This window comes from Curcuma longa, chromosome 18, assembly GCF_044706935.1.
Source record: "Curcuma longa cultivar G26 ecotype Majalengka, Jawa Barat chromosome 18, ITB_CL_G26_1.1, whole genome shotgun sequence".
NCBI classification, from domain to species: domain Eukaryota; kingdom Viridiplantae; phylum Streptophyta; class Magnoliopsida; order Zingiberales; family Zingiberaceae; genus Curcuma; species Curcuma longa.
The window spans coordinates 1,686,019-1,702,179 of record NC_133878.1 but is presented as its reverse complement, the minus strand read 5'-3'; the positions used below and the strand labels follow the sequence as shown (position 1 = coordinate 1,702,179).

The 16,161-nt window shown below is 40.8% G+C and overlaps 4 protein-coding genes and 1 pseudogene across 4 annotated transcripts; 2 read left to right on the top strand and 3 right to left on the bottom strand.

Moving 5' to 3' along the window:
* Positions 1–1,256: 1,256 nt before the first annotated feature.
* On the bottom strand, positions 1,257–5,414 carry LOC141812097 (phosphoribosylformylglycinamidine cyclo-ligase, chloroplastic/mitochondrial-like). Its single transcript, XM_074700144.1, has 8 exons — positions 5,104–5,414; positions 3,189–3,283; positions 3,012–3,113; positions 2,831–2,890; positions 2,413–2,585; positions 2,035–2,146; positions 1,770–1,928; positions 1,257–1,552 (listed from the first exon to the last, which is right to left on the bottom strand). The coding sequence occupies exons 1-8, from the start codon at positions 5,402–5,404 to the stop codon at positions 1,382–1,384; spliced, it is 1,173 nt and encodes a 390-aa protein (XP_074556245.1). The 5' UTR covers positions 5,405–5,414; the 3' UTR covers positions 1,257–1,381.
* Positions 5,415–5,869: 455 nt separating this feature from the next.
* LOC141812273 (protein BYPASS1-LIKE-like) lies at positions 5,870–7,172 on the bottom strand. Its single transcript, XM_074700325.1, has one exon. The coding sequence runs from the start codon at positions 7,170–7,172 to the stop codon at positions 5,919–5,921; it is 1,254 nt and encodes a 417-aa protein (XP_074556426.1). The 3' UTR covers positions 5,870–5,918.
* A 399-nt stretch (positions 7,173–7,571) lies between these two features.
* Positions 7,572–10,597, bottom strand: LOC141812261 (serine/threonine-protein kinase ATG1t). The gene is made up of 8 exons (XM_074700315.1): positions 10,344–10,597; positions 8,797–8,914; positions 8,636–8,694; positions 8,496–8,560; positions 8,316–8,409; positions 8,177–8,257; positions 7,988–8,099; positions 7,572–7,890 (listed from the first exon to the last, which is right to left on the bottom strand). Exons 1-8 carry the CDS (start codon positions 10,539–10,541, stop codon positions 7,841–7,843), a joined length of 777 nt encoding a protein of 258 aa, XP_074556416.1. The 5' UTR covers positions 10,542–10,597; the 3' UTR covers positions 7,572–7,840.
* Positions 10,598–11,708: 1,111 nt separating this feature from the next.
* On the top strand, positions 11,709–12,689 carry LOC141812332 (NDR1/HIN1-like protein 26). The gene has a single exon (XM_074700375.1). The coding sequence runs from the start codon at positions 11,709–11,711 to the stop codon at positions 12,687–12,689; it is 981 nt and encodes a 326-aa protein (XP_074556476.1).
* Positions 12,690–13,101: 412 nt separating this feature from the next.
* LOC141812331 (NDR1/HIN1-like protein 26) overlaps positions 13,102–16,161 on the top strand; it is a 4,390-nt pseudogene continuing 1,330 nt past the window's right edge.

The following is a 16,161-nucleotide window of genomic DNA, read 5'->3' as shown; positions in this document are numbered from 1 at the left end:
AAAAATAAATATATTTTTTATTAAATGATTTATTTTATTACTTTTTATTAGTGGCTCTCTCTCTATATATATATATTTGATTTTATTATAATTAAATAGTTATAATTGTGATTAATTATTTCATTTATATTGGTTAATGAAGAAATAGTTTTCAAGAATGAATGAATTTTAGGAAGATGAAATAATTTTTATATTTATGCAATATGAGAGTGAATAGATTTGAGAGATAATTGAGCAAAAGTTAAAAGAGGGTTTTTATTTTTTAGAATCATGGAAGGAATCTTTCTTTCCTTTAATCAAAAAAACATTCCATTAACAATTCATGTATGATTGTTTTTTAGTATATTGTTTCTATTATTATCTTTCATTTAAATTCTAAATCGGTGAGACATATTGTAATAATTATAAAATCATAATTGCTATATATGTTTCAGTAGTTATAGTTTCATAATTATTATAATACATATTTAACTTATTTAAAAATATTTACATTGTAGTAGTTATGATTTTGTAGTTGTTGCAATGTAGATTTAATCTTGTTCACCTATCATTTACGTTACTACGAAATCATTGTTGCCACAATGGTTGTAGTAGCTATTGTTTTGTAATTATTATAATACGGATTTGACGTACTCGTTCAACATTCACGTTGTAGCAAGTTATGAAATCATAGTTATTACAATGTGTAGTAGTTACAATTTTATAGTTGCTACAATGCATCTCGAGTTCACGATTTAGACAAGAAATAATAATCAGAACAGTGTTTTGGAAGACAATTGGATAATTATACTTGGATTGTTGATAAGGCAGGGTGTCATTTTGATTAAAAAAATCAAAGTTAGATGCCCATTTTATGATTTGAAAAAAAATGGACTCTTTTAATGTTTACTCAAATTTATTTAGTATAAATCTTGGATAATTTGATTTATATATTCTTGAATATATATTTTTAGTTCCACGTGTGTAGTGTAGTAGTAAAACACATAAGAGAACAAATAAAATCAATTTAAATTCTAATAGGGATGAATATTTTGGAAGTCAATCTCTAAATATGCATAAATTATACTTATGATTTATCTGATAAACCTATCAACGAATTAGAAGGAAATGTCATTTACTTTTAACATTAATCGGACAAAAATTTAGACACCATGAAAAAAAAATAAAGATGTGTGTGTGATTTTTCTGATTTCAACCAGCCACTTCCATCTAATTTTAGAACATGGCACATCTCAATAGGCAAAAAAAAGGCAAGATATATTCAACGAAAGCAAACGCATAATCGGTAAAGATCCCCATTTATTTATCAAATTAGGCTTAGTCTCCTAAATTCTTGGTGATTTCACAACAAAATTAGTATGACAACCAAGACATTCTTGAGTTACACATACTGGACGCCTTCGCCAACTACGACCTCCCCAATGCGATGAGCTCCAGAAGAACCCTGGCATTCTAATAGAATTCCTGGGGCCGTATCCTTGCTCACAACAAGAACCATACCAATTCCCATATTAAAAGTACGTCTCATCTCGGAGTCGTCGATATCTCCAGCCTAAATACGATTACACATTGTTAATTTATTAAGTACTTTTGCATCTGAGATTAAATAAGAAAGTAAATGGATATCATATATGTCATATGAAGCTAAACCAATGCATGAAAAACCCAACAACAGGTGTAAAGAAGTAGAAGCAGGATCTAACTATTTGATTCATAAGGGCACGGAAAATAACTATCGTGCACAAAGCTTGCAAAAACATTATTATTACCTCTTTTAACCATTTGAATAGAGCAGGAATCTCCCAAGAATCTGTAAAAATTTTCGCTCCGAGTCCGGAAGGAAATACTCTTGGGATGTTATCAGTAAACCCGCCGCCGGTGATGTGAGCTATTCCTTTTACATCCCACTTGCTGAGAATGTCCAACACCTGCATCACATACGCAAGAGACTTAAGAAATCAAACTTTGGGTGCCCGTAAACCCAATTACTGCCTTAAAAATGCACAAAAAGGAACAGCAATTTCTAGGATAAACCTGCTTGACATAGATGATGGTGGGTGCCATTAAAGCTTCGCCTAATGTGATGCTTTTGCCGTTGTTGTTTTGAAGCTGGTCGTTTAACGAAAGACCACTCCGTGACAGAACCCTGTGAAACGACAGGGGTGTCAACAACTGTCAGTTATATTGATGAACTTCACAAGAACTTGAACATTATTGTATTTAGATGATGTAATTAGCGGCTGCATAGGTAAATGCTAGCTGCCATCTATATGACAGTACATTAATCTGTTCTGACACATGGACACTCCGGCTGTTGGTAGAACTTATCTCTAATAAAAGATCACCTCTTCTCTAGATAATTAATTGTTTCTAATAAATTAAGAAGGCCAAGAATATGATATGATTACCAACCTTCTGACCAGAGAGAAGCCATTAGAGTGCACACCACTAGATGGAAGACCGATAAGAATGTCTCCAGCCTCAATGTTCTTCCCATTGATGACCTTATTCTTCTCAACAATGCCAACAGCAAATCCACTCAAGTCGTATTCTCCTTTGGCATAGAAATCAGGCATCTCCGCAGTCTGAACACAGAAATTGTGACCTTACTGGCAATAGAATAGTGATGACAGTGCAAAAAGATACAGCAGTTCCACCCATTATATTCAGTTGAAAATGATCAAAGACAAAATATGGAGAGAATATGATCTGAACAAGCCAAAACAACAACATTCTAAATGAAGGATAAATGCATGATCACCATGTTATCAAGTGCATGGACTACTTTGAACTAGAAGGAAATGATTAAGGACAGTCTTGCAAGGATTACCTCTCCTCCCAATAGGACACAATCAGATTGTTGGCATCCATGAACAATTCCCTTTATGACCTACATATATTCATAGAGATGTCATAAAGTTCCTAATACACTATGTTCAAGAAAAGTTAATCTGTAATATTTCAAAAAATCTGGAAAGAAATTTCAAATTTGTGATGATTGAGGGTAATACCTTTTCAGCAAGGTCAACATCAAGGTTACTGGTTGCAAAGTAATCAAGGAAGAACAATGGTTTGGCTCCAGAAGTAACTATGTCATTCACACTCATAGCCACCTGTCAATAAGCATAATGCAACGCCAGCTTAACATACACGGTAATTGAACCAAGCCAGCAATGATGGATTTTTACCAGATCAATCCCAATTGTGTCATGGATACCAGTCTCAAATGCAAGCTTCAGTTTGGTGCCGACACCATCAGTGCCAGCGACAAGGTAGGAGTCACCTGTAAATGGATGGAGGCTGAATAAGAAGCTAGCTTGTGTCACAAAGGGATTACCAGGCATGGCATTTTCTTGGGCTAAAAACATGTCATATCTAATAAAGGTCATTGCTATTTTCTCAGTGAAAAAATCTAGAAGCAAACCTATTCTTTACAATGATTAACAGAAACATAGTTGAGGGAACGAAAGGATACACTAAGGATAAATAGACACAAACTGCCACAAGGCTGGTTTTGCCTGGAACTACAATACTGAGACTAGGAAAGTAGGAATGCAAAAACATAGCATCAAATCAAGCCACATATGGACTAAGTTTCCATTTATAAGAAATCAGCAATCACCTTGGTGGTTGAGTCATATAGGCCTCATGCCAAAAATGAAGCAATGATAAAGCATTGAAGCTGTTAACTACAAAAATATATTAAAGTTTCTTCATGCTCCAAAGTGAATACAAGCATAAACAGCATAAACATAATTCTAAAATCCCATCAACTTAGATATCAGGCCATATTCAAGACTCTCAGCATGGTTCTTCATATGCAGTTCCACATGGCAAGTCTTCAAGGACCGTCAATTAGGTAGGTCATTATAATTGCCAACTAGATTAGTAGAAGAAATGAGAGTTCCTCTCAGGCAATCCTTGGGATGCTAATCTAAGCATACCAACTTAAGTATTGAACAAAAAAACCTAGACCTTTATCAATGAAAGGCCATAACCAAGTTTCATAACATATATGACATGCCTTATTATATATAGATACATATATGAATATGAATATTACACTTTAATGAAAACACAATCACATGATTATATCTAAATATCCTAAGATAGGAAGTCTAGACAAGAAACTCAAAGCCACTTAATCATGATAACCACCAAATCATATCTTGAAAACTAGGATTTCTAACTCCAAATTGATGTTCATTTCTATTATGCTTCTTCAGGTTACAAAAGTTTATAAATGCAAAATTAAAATAAAAAAAATGCAAAACTAACTATTTTAACAATGAGTAAAAACAGTAAATGAACAATACAATTCATATAGAAAAGTACAAAACATTTTAAACAATGTTATCAACAAACATGATGTCCAAAATAATAACAAAAAACACTTGACAATCTTCAAAGCATTATACATTGCAAAGCAAGCCAAAAATACAAAAAAAAGAGAATGATACTGCAGTCAAAGATGAAAATTTTGCCCAAAATATATCTATTAAAATTCACACAACCACAGTAAGTTTTGCTTGGTTGCAACAAATAAAAAAATAACAAATTTTGACTATATAAAGAAACACAAATTTAAGGAAGGGAAGAGGGAAAAAACTGAGTATTACTAGTACAAGAATAGGAATCTAAAATCAGTTTATGAAGATATTTTGTGAACAAAATGCTTAAACCACTTGATAACATTTTCAATCAAATTCACACAGAGATGAATCCCAAAGATCAACGTGATGCTATGTCCTTTTGACTTTTTTTACCTCATGACAGTCGGTAGCACAAAGTAATCCCTTGCATAGTTGAATATAAATTTAGATCCTATAGCAGATAAATAACTTATTACTTGTATAAATACTATGCGGGAAAACACACAATTGGATTTCCAAAGAGACACTTCGGTAGTAGAATATTCGAGTAGTGAGGATTATGAGTCAAAATCTCGTCTCTCGTACGAGGGTATGTTAAATCTCACTCCACATGGAATTAACAACCCTATCAAATCCCACCGTACCACACAGAACATGCTATTACTATCCAAATCCCATCAAACCGCGTGGAAAATAGAACTTCCATGTCACCAAGAGCAACAGAAGTTACCTAACGGATAAAGGCCCCCGAACCCTCCGATTCCGGGCGCCATCTTGGCGATCCTCCGAACCAGCTCTGAACCAGCGTCGATGTCCACACCGGCATCTTTATAAGTCAGCCCACGTACCTCCGACCCGGACCCCGAACACGAGATGCTCATTCGCCCCATTCTCGCCGACCCCGCCGGAGTAGGAAGCCGAAGAGGCCTCCAGGATGTGCTTGATCGATCTGCCGCCGAGGCCGAAGGCCTTCCTCCGGAGGCTACGCAGCGAAACAGATGCTCCGCCGGCGATCTGAAGCTCACGCTCATGGTTGAAGAAATGAAGTTTGAAGCGCTGGAGTGAGAGCAGATAATAATTATTTAATTAATAATCTTTATCAAAATATTTTATTGACCTAAAATAGAATTTTCATAAATATTATATATATAATAGAATTTAGAATAAACGCATTACTATTATTTGGAAATTAATTATATTCATATAGATAAAATAATATCCCTCACAGAATAGAAAGCAATTGTACCTGGCTAGTTTTGTTTTTTTTTAAAAAATAAAATAATTGACATTAATACTGAAAACAATATTTTTTTAATCATTTAAAGAGATAAAAAAAATACAACATTTTGATATTGTATAATTGTGAAAATAGTTGATATTTTACCTTCAAATTGTACATCTTGGACAAAATTTAGAGAAAAACAACCAGTCCTAAAGAAAAAACAGGAAGAAAAAAAAAATAAAAACAATATAATTGACATGAAAATAGAAATCAGTACATAAAATAAAATATAATTGATATAGTTCTTCATCTTCCAGTCCAAGTCACTCTGGATTGTGGGATTTGTTGAGCAACTCGAGGATCTCGGTTCTGCTCCTCACGATCCTGAGGAAGACCTCCCTCACCTGTCGCTCCAATGGATCTAAGTTCTCCTTCATGGCGTTGCACACCTCCGCCAACTCTTGCACCTCCTGATTCAGCTCCACCTCCTGCTCCTCCGACAGTGGCAGCTCCACCGTGTCCAGGAATTCTGTCAAATGGCGGCTGGATTTCTCCATCTGGTAGATCTCCTTCAACAGCCCCGACGTGTTCTTCCTCTCTTTCTTCTTTGATTCCTCGAAGATCTTCTCGTGCATGGACGTCATCGGCGCCGCCCACATGAAGCTGCGGGGGACCGAGGGGTGGGTCTGCAGGCCGCGGTCCTGGCACGGCAAGGCGGCCACGAGCGACCACATCACGAAGAAGAGCACCGAGCTCATGGTGTAGACGGGGACGGCGAGGCCGCCGGTCGAACTGACCTCGTTGCCCCTCGGAGCGTAGAGGTTGTTCCCGATCCCCTGGAGCTGCCGCGCGGCGGACCAAGACCGGGAGACGCTCCAAGTGAGGTATCGGAAGTGGGCCGCCGAGGCGGCGGACCCGCCGCCGCCGCGCTGCGGTGGGGGTTCCTTGACTGAGCGGCCGAAGGAGCGGTTGCGGTGGTAGAGGAGGATCGAGCTGCCTCCGGAGGAAGGGGTCTCCTTCTCGTCGAGCATGAGGATGGAGAGGTCGGCGAGGGCCTTCTGGGCGCGGCGAACCTGGCCCTCTCCGAGGGGTTGACCGCCGTGGAGGGCTTCCAGGGCGATCTCGAGGTGCTGGCGCCACAGGCGGAGCTGGTCGACGCCGTCGCGGATGGCGTTGCAGAGGTCGAGAGCCTTGACGGCGCGGTCAAAGAAGTCCGAGAGGAAGCGGTCGAGGGGAGGGCGGGCGAGGTGAGCCTGCTGCTGCTGCCCCTTGCTGCAGCTGAAGAGGATCACCCGGAACTCTTCCTGGCAGATGAGGAAACTGTCGAGCAGATTGCGGACCCAAGCGAGGGAGAGCAAATCATCACCACCTCCGGCGCCGCCTGAAGAGAGGTCGTGGAAGAGGTCAGACACGTGCTTCTGGAACACCTCGAGTTCGAGGTCATGGGAGGCGCCGCCGGCCGGGGAATCGTGGTGGTGGCCGTCGACGCCGTGAACCGAATCGCGGCGGATGCTCAAGATGGAGCGGCCGATGGAGGCGAAGGGGACGGAGGAACCTTGGAAATCCGTGGCCGGCATGGTCGCGTCACCCAACGGCAACAATTTCTCTCAGCAATTCTTCGACTCCGGTGAGAAATCTGTGGATTTGAAGAAATCGGAGAATAAAAACTGGCGCGTAAAGCGGATCAGTAAATGGAAGGGTGGCGCGAGACCAGCACATAAAGGAGAAGGGAGGAGATGCCACGTGGAGGAATGAGAGGCAGGAGGGCTTGTGATTGGGTACGTGGTTTGCCGAAAGTGGTCGGTTGGGAGACGAGCTCGGACCCACTCCTGTTAAATTAGGGACGGTGGTCAACTGGATAATGGTTATATAAAGGTCAACATCTTTGACTGAATAATTATATTATAATCATGTTTTCTATTATTTAGTAATAAGTGACTGAAATGACTTTCGAGCATGGCAGTTTTATAGAATCCACCAAATATATTTTGGTCTATAATCAAATTCGATCAAGCCACAAACTATTTGTTTTCTTCTCTTCTGTTGTATTAACAAAATGCATTTACACACACCATACACAAACCAAAATTCTGCGAGAGATCGACAGTGCAGATTGCCTCCATGAATGATGTGATCCGAATATGATCCAATTTGTGAACCCAGAATCACATATACTTCAACATTCTGATTGGCTATACAAGCTCGCCATTGTGTCAGTTTATCTCAGAACAATCTTGAACTTGGATCAGCCAAAGAAACTGTGGTGATAAAACTCATCAAAGGAGATCCGTTGCACTGAAAAAACAGAAAGAATAAAAAAAAAGGGGAATATCATAAAATGGTCTAAAACATCACTTTACATGATATAAAAGTACTGAAGTAAAAGACACACCAGGATTCTTGAGCAGCAGCCTAATGCATAGATCTAGGGAATCTGCACGTATGCTTGAGAGAATTTGTTGCGAAAATGGAAGTGTATTCATCTCTTCTATATTTCGTAGAAGCTGAAAGATAGGGTGTAAAAAATAACAATGTAATATCCAGGTTAACAATACCGAGCATGTTATCCGAAATAAGGTACCTGAACATTGTTTTTGCCACAGAAAGGTGGAAAACCATTCAGAAGTTCAAAAAAAACTGCACCGACACTCCACAAATCAACCTGCATAAATAATAAGTTAATTCTGTATCAAAACGGGGGTACATCTGGATTTCTTTACCTTATTATCATATTTCTGGAACTTCATAACTTCTGGAGCCATGTAGAAAGGTGTTCCACAGACCATGTTGGCATACTCACCGGGATGAATAACTCTGTCCAAAAGTCTTGGATATTGGACAAGCTTTCTTGTTTTGTGCAAAAATAGTTTGTATTAACACTTAGTTTCTTGTTATTGTACCTTGCCAGATCGAAATCAGCTATCTTTAGCACAGCATCAGAACTGGAAGCTGAGAGCAGTATATTCTGTTCATCATAAATTCAGTTGTGAGCAAAATAGAAAACTAGTAACCAAATCAATACGAATATAATATCCTGCACCTCAGGTTTCAAATCCCTATGAATGATGTGGTGAATATGCATCACCTCCAAACCAGCTCCTGCAATACAAGGCGATACTAATGTCCCTCATATCATAGTGTTGGCACAACTACAAGAACCACCTTCTTCACACAGTTTAGTCTATTAAGAAACCAACGTACCTAGCTGTTTCATGAATTTTCTAGTTGTATCCTCATCAAGATGACCAGTGTGCTTGATGAAAGTGGCCAAGTCTCCCCCAGGGCAGAATTCCATGATTAGAAATATGGATCCCTCGACCTGAAATAGTATTAAGAAAAACTTCAAACAATTTGGTGAAATTAAATTCAATCAAGGATTTAAAGTACGTGTTCGTCCTAACATTTCGATGATTCCAACAAAAGTAAGTCTGGTTACTCTTTCCATATAGAGATGTTCATGAATGCCACATTGATGTGCTCCATTATTTCACGTCTCTCTTCCTTATTTTTGGAAGTTATCAAGTTATAGATAACATTGAGAAATATTGAAAAACATGGAGGGATCATCTAGCAACATGGCAATATTCACACCATATAATGATGTCATTAACAGACACATTAAACCACACAATTCCATCTCCTTCATCCGCTAGTAAAAAATTGTTTAACTCCCCAAAAGCAAATAAGGCCACATTTCTACAGAAGAAATTTGGCATTTGTAACTAATTTGCAGATAATCCATAACACCTTTGTTGAATTCTACCAGGGGCAGTTGCATAAGCTTTTCAGGAAATCTATCTGTTATATAACCATTAGAATGGATAATATCACTTATAATTTAGACTGAGCATCTCATATATTCCATACTTCTCCATGGTGATGTTCCAAATAGGTACTGAGAACTTTTGTGCATGATCATATTAGGAAGCATCAATATAATGGCTAAAACCCACATATAATATGGGCAATATATCTAGTTGTTAGGTAATATAGTCAAGTAGTCAATACCTATTAATAATATTGAGTCAACCCATAGTTTCTAAATCATATATTAAGGATCCCAAATTTAAGGAAAGATATATTTGGAGGATCAAACTTTTAACCTTCACTTACAAGTTACACCAACAAGGGAGTCGATCGTAAGTGGGAATTAACGAGTAGCAACAAACTAGCACAGTCAATATTGATAGTGGTTGATAATAGTAATTCACATAAGGCAAACAACCGTTGCTTGGTCACAATTCTCACATCTCTTCAAGGAACATGTTCTCACATCTATTCAATGCAGACAAACAGGACTCATTCATAAGCTTCAGCAAGTAAGGTGGTGTGGCACGATTACAAGACGCCAACAAACTATCACACCAGAGCAGCAAAGGGTGACCTGAGACCTAAGTCGCATCCAGAAGGCAAATTTGTTCAGATCCATTTTCTGATAAAAAATGGTAAATATATGATCGTATATCGTTAAAATTCACAGTTTACGGTTGTCTCTGAGCTTTTATCACTGGCAAATTGGTTCATAGTCTATGCCTACTCAATTACCAAAAAAAAAAAAATATATATATATATATATATATATACGTTCTTCGATCTCTTCAAAAATCATTACATGAACACAGAAACTCTTAAGTTTCTTATGCAAAAGGTATTTTTCTATTTCCAAAACTGAAAGCATCAAAACCCTACTTTGGCGGGCTGCCACGGGCAGAACAACAAAACAAACCAATCAATGTTGAAGAAATAACCTGGACGGAGTCGAGCAGGCGGATGATATTTGGGTGTCTAACGCTCGCCAGAAATCTCAGCTCGCAATCAAGGCAGTCTCTCAGATTCCGGCTGAGCCCAGAGAGTTTTACCTGCTTCAATACCACCGTCTGCCCGGTCGACCTCTGCACCGCTCGCCACAAGGTCGATGCAGACCTCTCGACTGCCAACCTCTCCATCACCTCGTAATCCCTGGCAATGGCGGACGGCACAGGTACCCCCGTCGTCGTCCCCATCTTCCCTATCTCTCTCACGAATCTCAGCTGAGAGAGTGAGAGGAACCATAAAGCAGGCAATTAAATGGGCCGAGGCCCAATTATGTGTTCAAAGTGAAGCCTGACATTCACCCGCCTACGGGCGGGAGAGAAAAAAAATAAATGATGAATTATTTGGTCTTTCTAAGAAAAATTTATAAATAAGCTTAAATATAAAATTAAAAATAGAAACCCCTGAATAGAAATTAATATTTCTAGCATTTTCATAGTATAATTTAATATAAATTAATCTATTTACTTTAAAAATTTTAACTTGAAATTTCAACTATTAAAGTCAAATTTTATCTATAAACTCATGCATTAAGTTAGAAAATTGATATATTGCACGACGGAGAAATATGCGACCCCTGCGCGATACTCACGACCCCCTGCCCACTGCCACCGCCGTTGCCGCGCCGTCCGGCCACCGGATCGGACGTGATCGGCGCGCGACTCACCGGTGCACGGGCCGGCGTCGGATTCCGACCGGATAGTGGTCAGAATCTGATGAATTTGGCTGAAAATCGCCGATTGCGGTGCCGAGCCACTTGCGGGCGAATTGCGGCCGGCTTCCAACCAAATTGCGGTCGGAGACCGGCCGAGGTAGACCGCCGGCCGCCGACAGTCCTTCCTCGGTCGATCTCCGACCGCGATTTGGTCAGAAACCGATCGTAATTCGTCGGAATCGTGGTGGGCAGTGGCTGCGTCGAATTCCGACTGAATTGCGGCCGAAATCCGACCGCAATTCGGTCGGAATCTGGCACCGGTCGACGCACCGACGAGTGGCGTGTCGATCAGGCCCGGTCCAGCTGTCGACGGTTGCCAGACGGCGCGGCGATGGTGGTTGGAAGCGGTGGGGGTCGAGGGAGCGGTACTCTGCATTCCTATTTTTGGATGGTCAGATTTGCGTGATCACGTGTGATGGACGGTGGATTGGCTGTCGCGCACGATGATGTCGTGCAGTATATTATATATTTTTTAATTAAAATATAAATAATAATCATGAAATGACAATGAATCATAACTCATCAACAGTTGTAATTTAGTTTCAGTTCCAATTTGAATCCGAGTCACCAACTCGCTTTGGAATAAATGCTCGACGTTAGAAACCAAGAAAGTCTCCCACGTGATCCTCAATTTTTAATACCTTCCGCGGCATCGGACGGCCTCCATTCGATAAAAACAAAAAGGAAAGGACACGATCTTTCTCGCACCTCGTCTTTTTGCCTTTTGTTTTTAACTCTTCTACTTCGAACCGAAACGGGAAAAATCACCGCCTCCTCTCTAATGGCGACTCCGGCGAGCGAACCCCCGAAGCCCACCGCCGTCGAGCCCGTCATCGGTTATCCGGCTTCCAACTCGGATGCGCCGCCGCTTTCACCCCCTGTGCCCGCCTACCCGGCCGCGACGCATTTCAACCGCAACCCCAACTACAGCCCCTTCCGCGGCGGCTACAACGACCGCCCCGCTCCTTCCTCCTGCGACGCCATCTACCGTAGGATTATTTTCTCCATCGTCGTCGCCTTCCTCAGCGTCGGCGCCGTCACCTTCCTCCTCTGGCTCATCCTCCGCCCCCGCGCCCCCGACTTCTCCGTCTCCTCCGCCACCGTCTCCTCCTTCAACCTATCCACCCCATCTGACGCCGATCCGCAGATGTCGTCCTCCTTCGACATCGCCCTCTCCATCTCCAACCCTAATAAGAAGATTAAAATCTGGTACGAAGCGCTCGCCGTGGCCGTGGGCTACGATGACTACATCCTCGCAGAGACGACGCTCCCTCCGTTCGACCAGGAAAATGGAAACTTCACCATGCTTCGGGCGACTCTGGAGGCTGCCGGAGAGCACGTCGGCACCGACGTGGCGACGGGGATGTCCGACGACCGGGCGAGCAGCGATGGCATGGCGTTCCAGGTCATGGTGGAGTCGTGGATCTGGTTCAAGGCGAGGCTGTGGAGGACGAGTGGGAGCTTGATGAGGGTTTACTGCGAGGACATCAAGATAGCGTTTGCGAACAAGACGGCCAGCTCCGGGTCGATGGTCGGGCCGGCCAAGAAATGCCAGGTTAAACTATGATTTCCGGTTCGATAGATATATATATCTTGGTAAATTTCTGAGAGGATGATCAGTTTAAGCATCCTCTCCTCCTTGCGTGCAAAAACATCATCCAATTTGAGAGTTGTTTATGGAACTTCCAAGTGCTGCATTCAAGTCCTTTTGAAACCCTCATGTTATTGCCAGGCCAAATTTTAATGGATAGGTCTTTCTCCTCTCCCATCATGTCCAGATACCTCCAGAGAAGAGCCCCTGGTCTCTTTACTGCCTTGCTTCTGAATTCTGATCTTTGGGTTCGAATTTCGAAAATGAAGATAACATTTTGGCTTCTGAATTTGAAAGCACTCTCACGAACCATGCGTACGTCGCCACTCCAACTTCCCCGTGCCACACTAATTCCAGGACAGGGCAATCATTGATCACTTGCTGCGCGATGCTGCAAGAGTTCACCTTCCGGCGGAGGTTGTCGGCAGCACTTAGAAGGAGATCCGACCACGGTTTGAAATTAACATGAGCACTACTTTTCCCACCCCAACAGCGCACGCCCCCCCTCCCACTTCCTCTCTCTCCTCTTCTAATGACAGTTTTATCCTTTTCTTTGTATTTATTTATTTATTTATTTTTAAATTTTTATTTAATTTTATTTTTAATTAATTTTATTTAAAAATAACTCTCATATATTTTTATTTTTATTTAGTTTTATTTTTTTCATCACTATGATATTTTTTCAATTTTATTTAATTTTTATTTAGTTTTATTTTTAATCAATTTTGTTTATTATTTTTTATCAATATTTTATTTTTAGAATTTTATATAAATTTTATTTAGTTTTATTTTTAATCAATTTTGTTTATAATTGATTCCCTTTTAAGTGTCGAATTAGAAAGATAATTTAAAAAAGAGAGAGATTCTGACCTATGTTAAAAATTATATAAAATAAAAAATAAAAAAATTTGATAAAAAAATAATAAACAAAATTGATTAAAGAAATAAAATAAATAAAATTTAAAAAATAATAAACAAAATTAATTTAAAAATAAAACTAAATAAAATTTAAATAAAATTAAAAATATATATATATAAGTATTAATGAAAAAATAATAAACAGTTTTAATTTAAAAAATAAAACTAAATAAAAATTAATTAAAATTATATATATATATATATAAGTAAAATAAAATAAAAAACAAAGAAAAAATGGTATAAAAGTCATTTGAATAGGAGAGAGAGATATAAGTAAAATAAAATAAAAAACAAAGAAAAAGGGTATAAAAGTCATTTGAATAGGAGAGAGAGAGGAGGGGAGGGGGGGTGCGGTATCAAGGGGGGTGGGAAAAGCAATTTGCAATTAACATATGGATGATTCGGAACGGTTCCTACAGATTAATCCTTAACATTAATCGTGGAGGTTACGATAAATTAAATATAATGATCGTTATTTGGATTGATCATTTTTTTACATTTTGGATATTGAGATGATAAACCTGCTTGTTCTATTATAATTGAAGAATTGAAGTGGAAAGTGATTGAGATTTCAAAATTGAAAAATAAAAGTAGAGAAGATAGTATGAAAATGATGAAATAAGTTCTTTATTTATAGAGTTTGTAAGATAATGGACATTCAATTATAACCATTAATAAAAAAAATGATCGAATAATTTAAAACTATTGATTAATTATTAAATAATTAATTATCATATAAAAATGTTAATAGTTGTAGTTTAATTGTTTAGGAGATTAGATTTTTATCTAGGAGATCTAGGTTTGAGTCTTGTTCAAACAAATTTTTTCTATAAAAAAATTGACAATTCAATTGTCAATCTGACAGTTAATTTTTATTGGGCTAGAACCATAACTGGTTCAGCTGACCCGACACCTTGTCGAATTGATTATGATTTCGGCTAGATAATCGGGTTAACGGATACTCGATCCGTTGACCAAGTTACGGGTCTAAGCTGAGTCCAATTCAAATTTGATTCAGGGTTGACTCTACCTAGAATGTTGTCCACTGCACTCCAAGGGTAAGCATCACATCCTTCGCACTTGTTCTTCCATTAGGGCATTACCTCTATCCTCTAATATAAAAAGCAACTCAGTGTATAAAATTCTCATTAATATGGAATTTCAAAGAAATATAAGATCATATTAAATTTATTAATTATATGTAATCTTATCATATATTATAATAAATTATTTTTATGATTCAAATTTATAATCATAAGATCACATGGTAAAAGATAAATTTTTTGATAAAGAGAAGACGCGTACCCCATTCTCTTTCGTCTGCGCTTCGAAATAAATAGGGCATGAGAACGCAAATGAGGATAGTGAGTTATCCACTGCTGCAACCATTGCGAGTGGAAATGGAGCATGAGTTTGAGGACCGAACTTCTTGTCACCTACAAAGATATTTTCCTCTTAATTACCTTTCCTAAATTTAATGGTCTCCAATTGCTGGCGGAGCCACGCTTGAGTTAGGGTGGACTCTAGCCCCACCTATTTCTTGAGTTTCTCAATTACAAATAGAGATAAATATGTTATTCCTTGAATTTCGGTCCTTCCCCGGCCGGTCTCCGGCCGGAATTTGGCCGGATTCCGGCCGCGATTTGGCCGGAAACGGCGCCAGTCACTGTGGTCTCGGTTTCCGGCCAAATTCGCCGCCGTCCGGCCGTCTCCGGCCGCCGGACCAGGCCCGATCGACGCGCCGACGAGTGGCGCGTCGATCGGGCCTGGTCCGGCGGCCGGAGATGGCCGGACGGCGATGAAATCGCTGCGGCAGTGGGCGTGGGTGGGAGAGCGGCGGTTTCCGGCCGATTTCGCCGTCGTCCGGTCACCGGAAGCCGCCGGACCAACGCCGGTCGACGCGCCGGCGAGTGGCGCGTCGATCGGGGCCGGTCCGACGGCCGGAGGTGGCCGGACGGCGAAACGGGAGCGGCGGCAGTGGGCGTGGGTCGGTGGTGCGCACGGGTGTCGCGCACGGGTGTCGCGCAGGAGATCAGTTCTCTCTCTCTCTCTCTCTCTATATATATATATATAGAAATTTGATCTCCTGCGCTCCGCTATCCTGCGCTCCCCGTGCGCGAAGCAATCGAGACCGTCCGTTTCTCCGATCGACGCACAGTGTTTCTCCTCGGACGTTTGCTCCTTCACCGCAGCTGTTCACCGGCGTCCGGCCATCTCCGGCCACCGGACCGGCGCCGATGGATGCGCAACTCACCGGCGCGGGGTCCGGTGGTCGGATTCCGGCCAAATTCGGCCTGAATCCGGCCGAATTTCGGCCGGAATCGGCCAACAGCTACTGTTGGCCGATTCCGGCCGAAATCGGCCAACAGCTACTGTTGGCCGATTCCGGCCGAATCGGCCGGATTCCGACCGAATCACGGCCGGAGACCGGCCGCGGTCGACGCGCCCGGCGCCGGCGCGTCGACCGCGGCCGGTCTCCGGCCATGATTCGGTCGGAATCCGGCCGATTTCAGCTGAAATCGGCCAACAG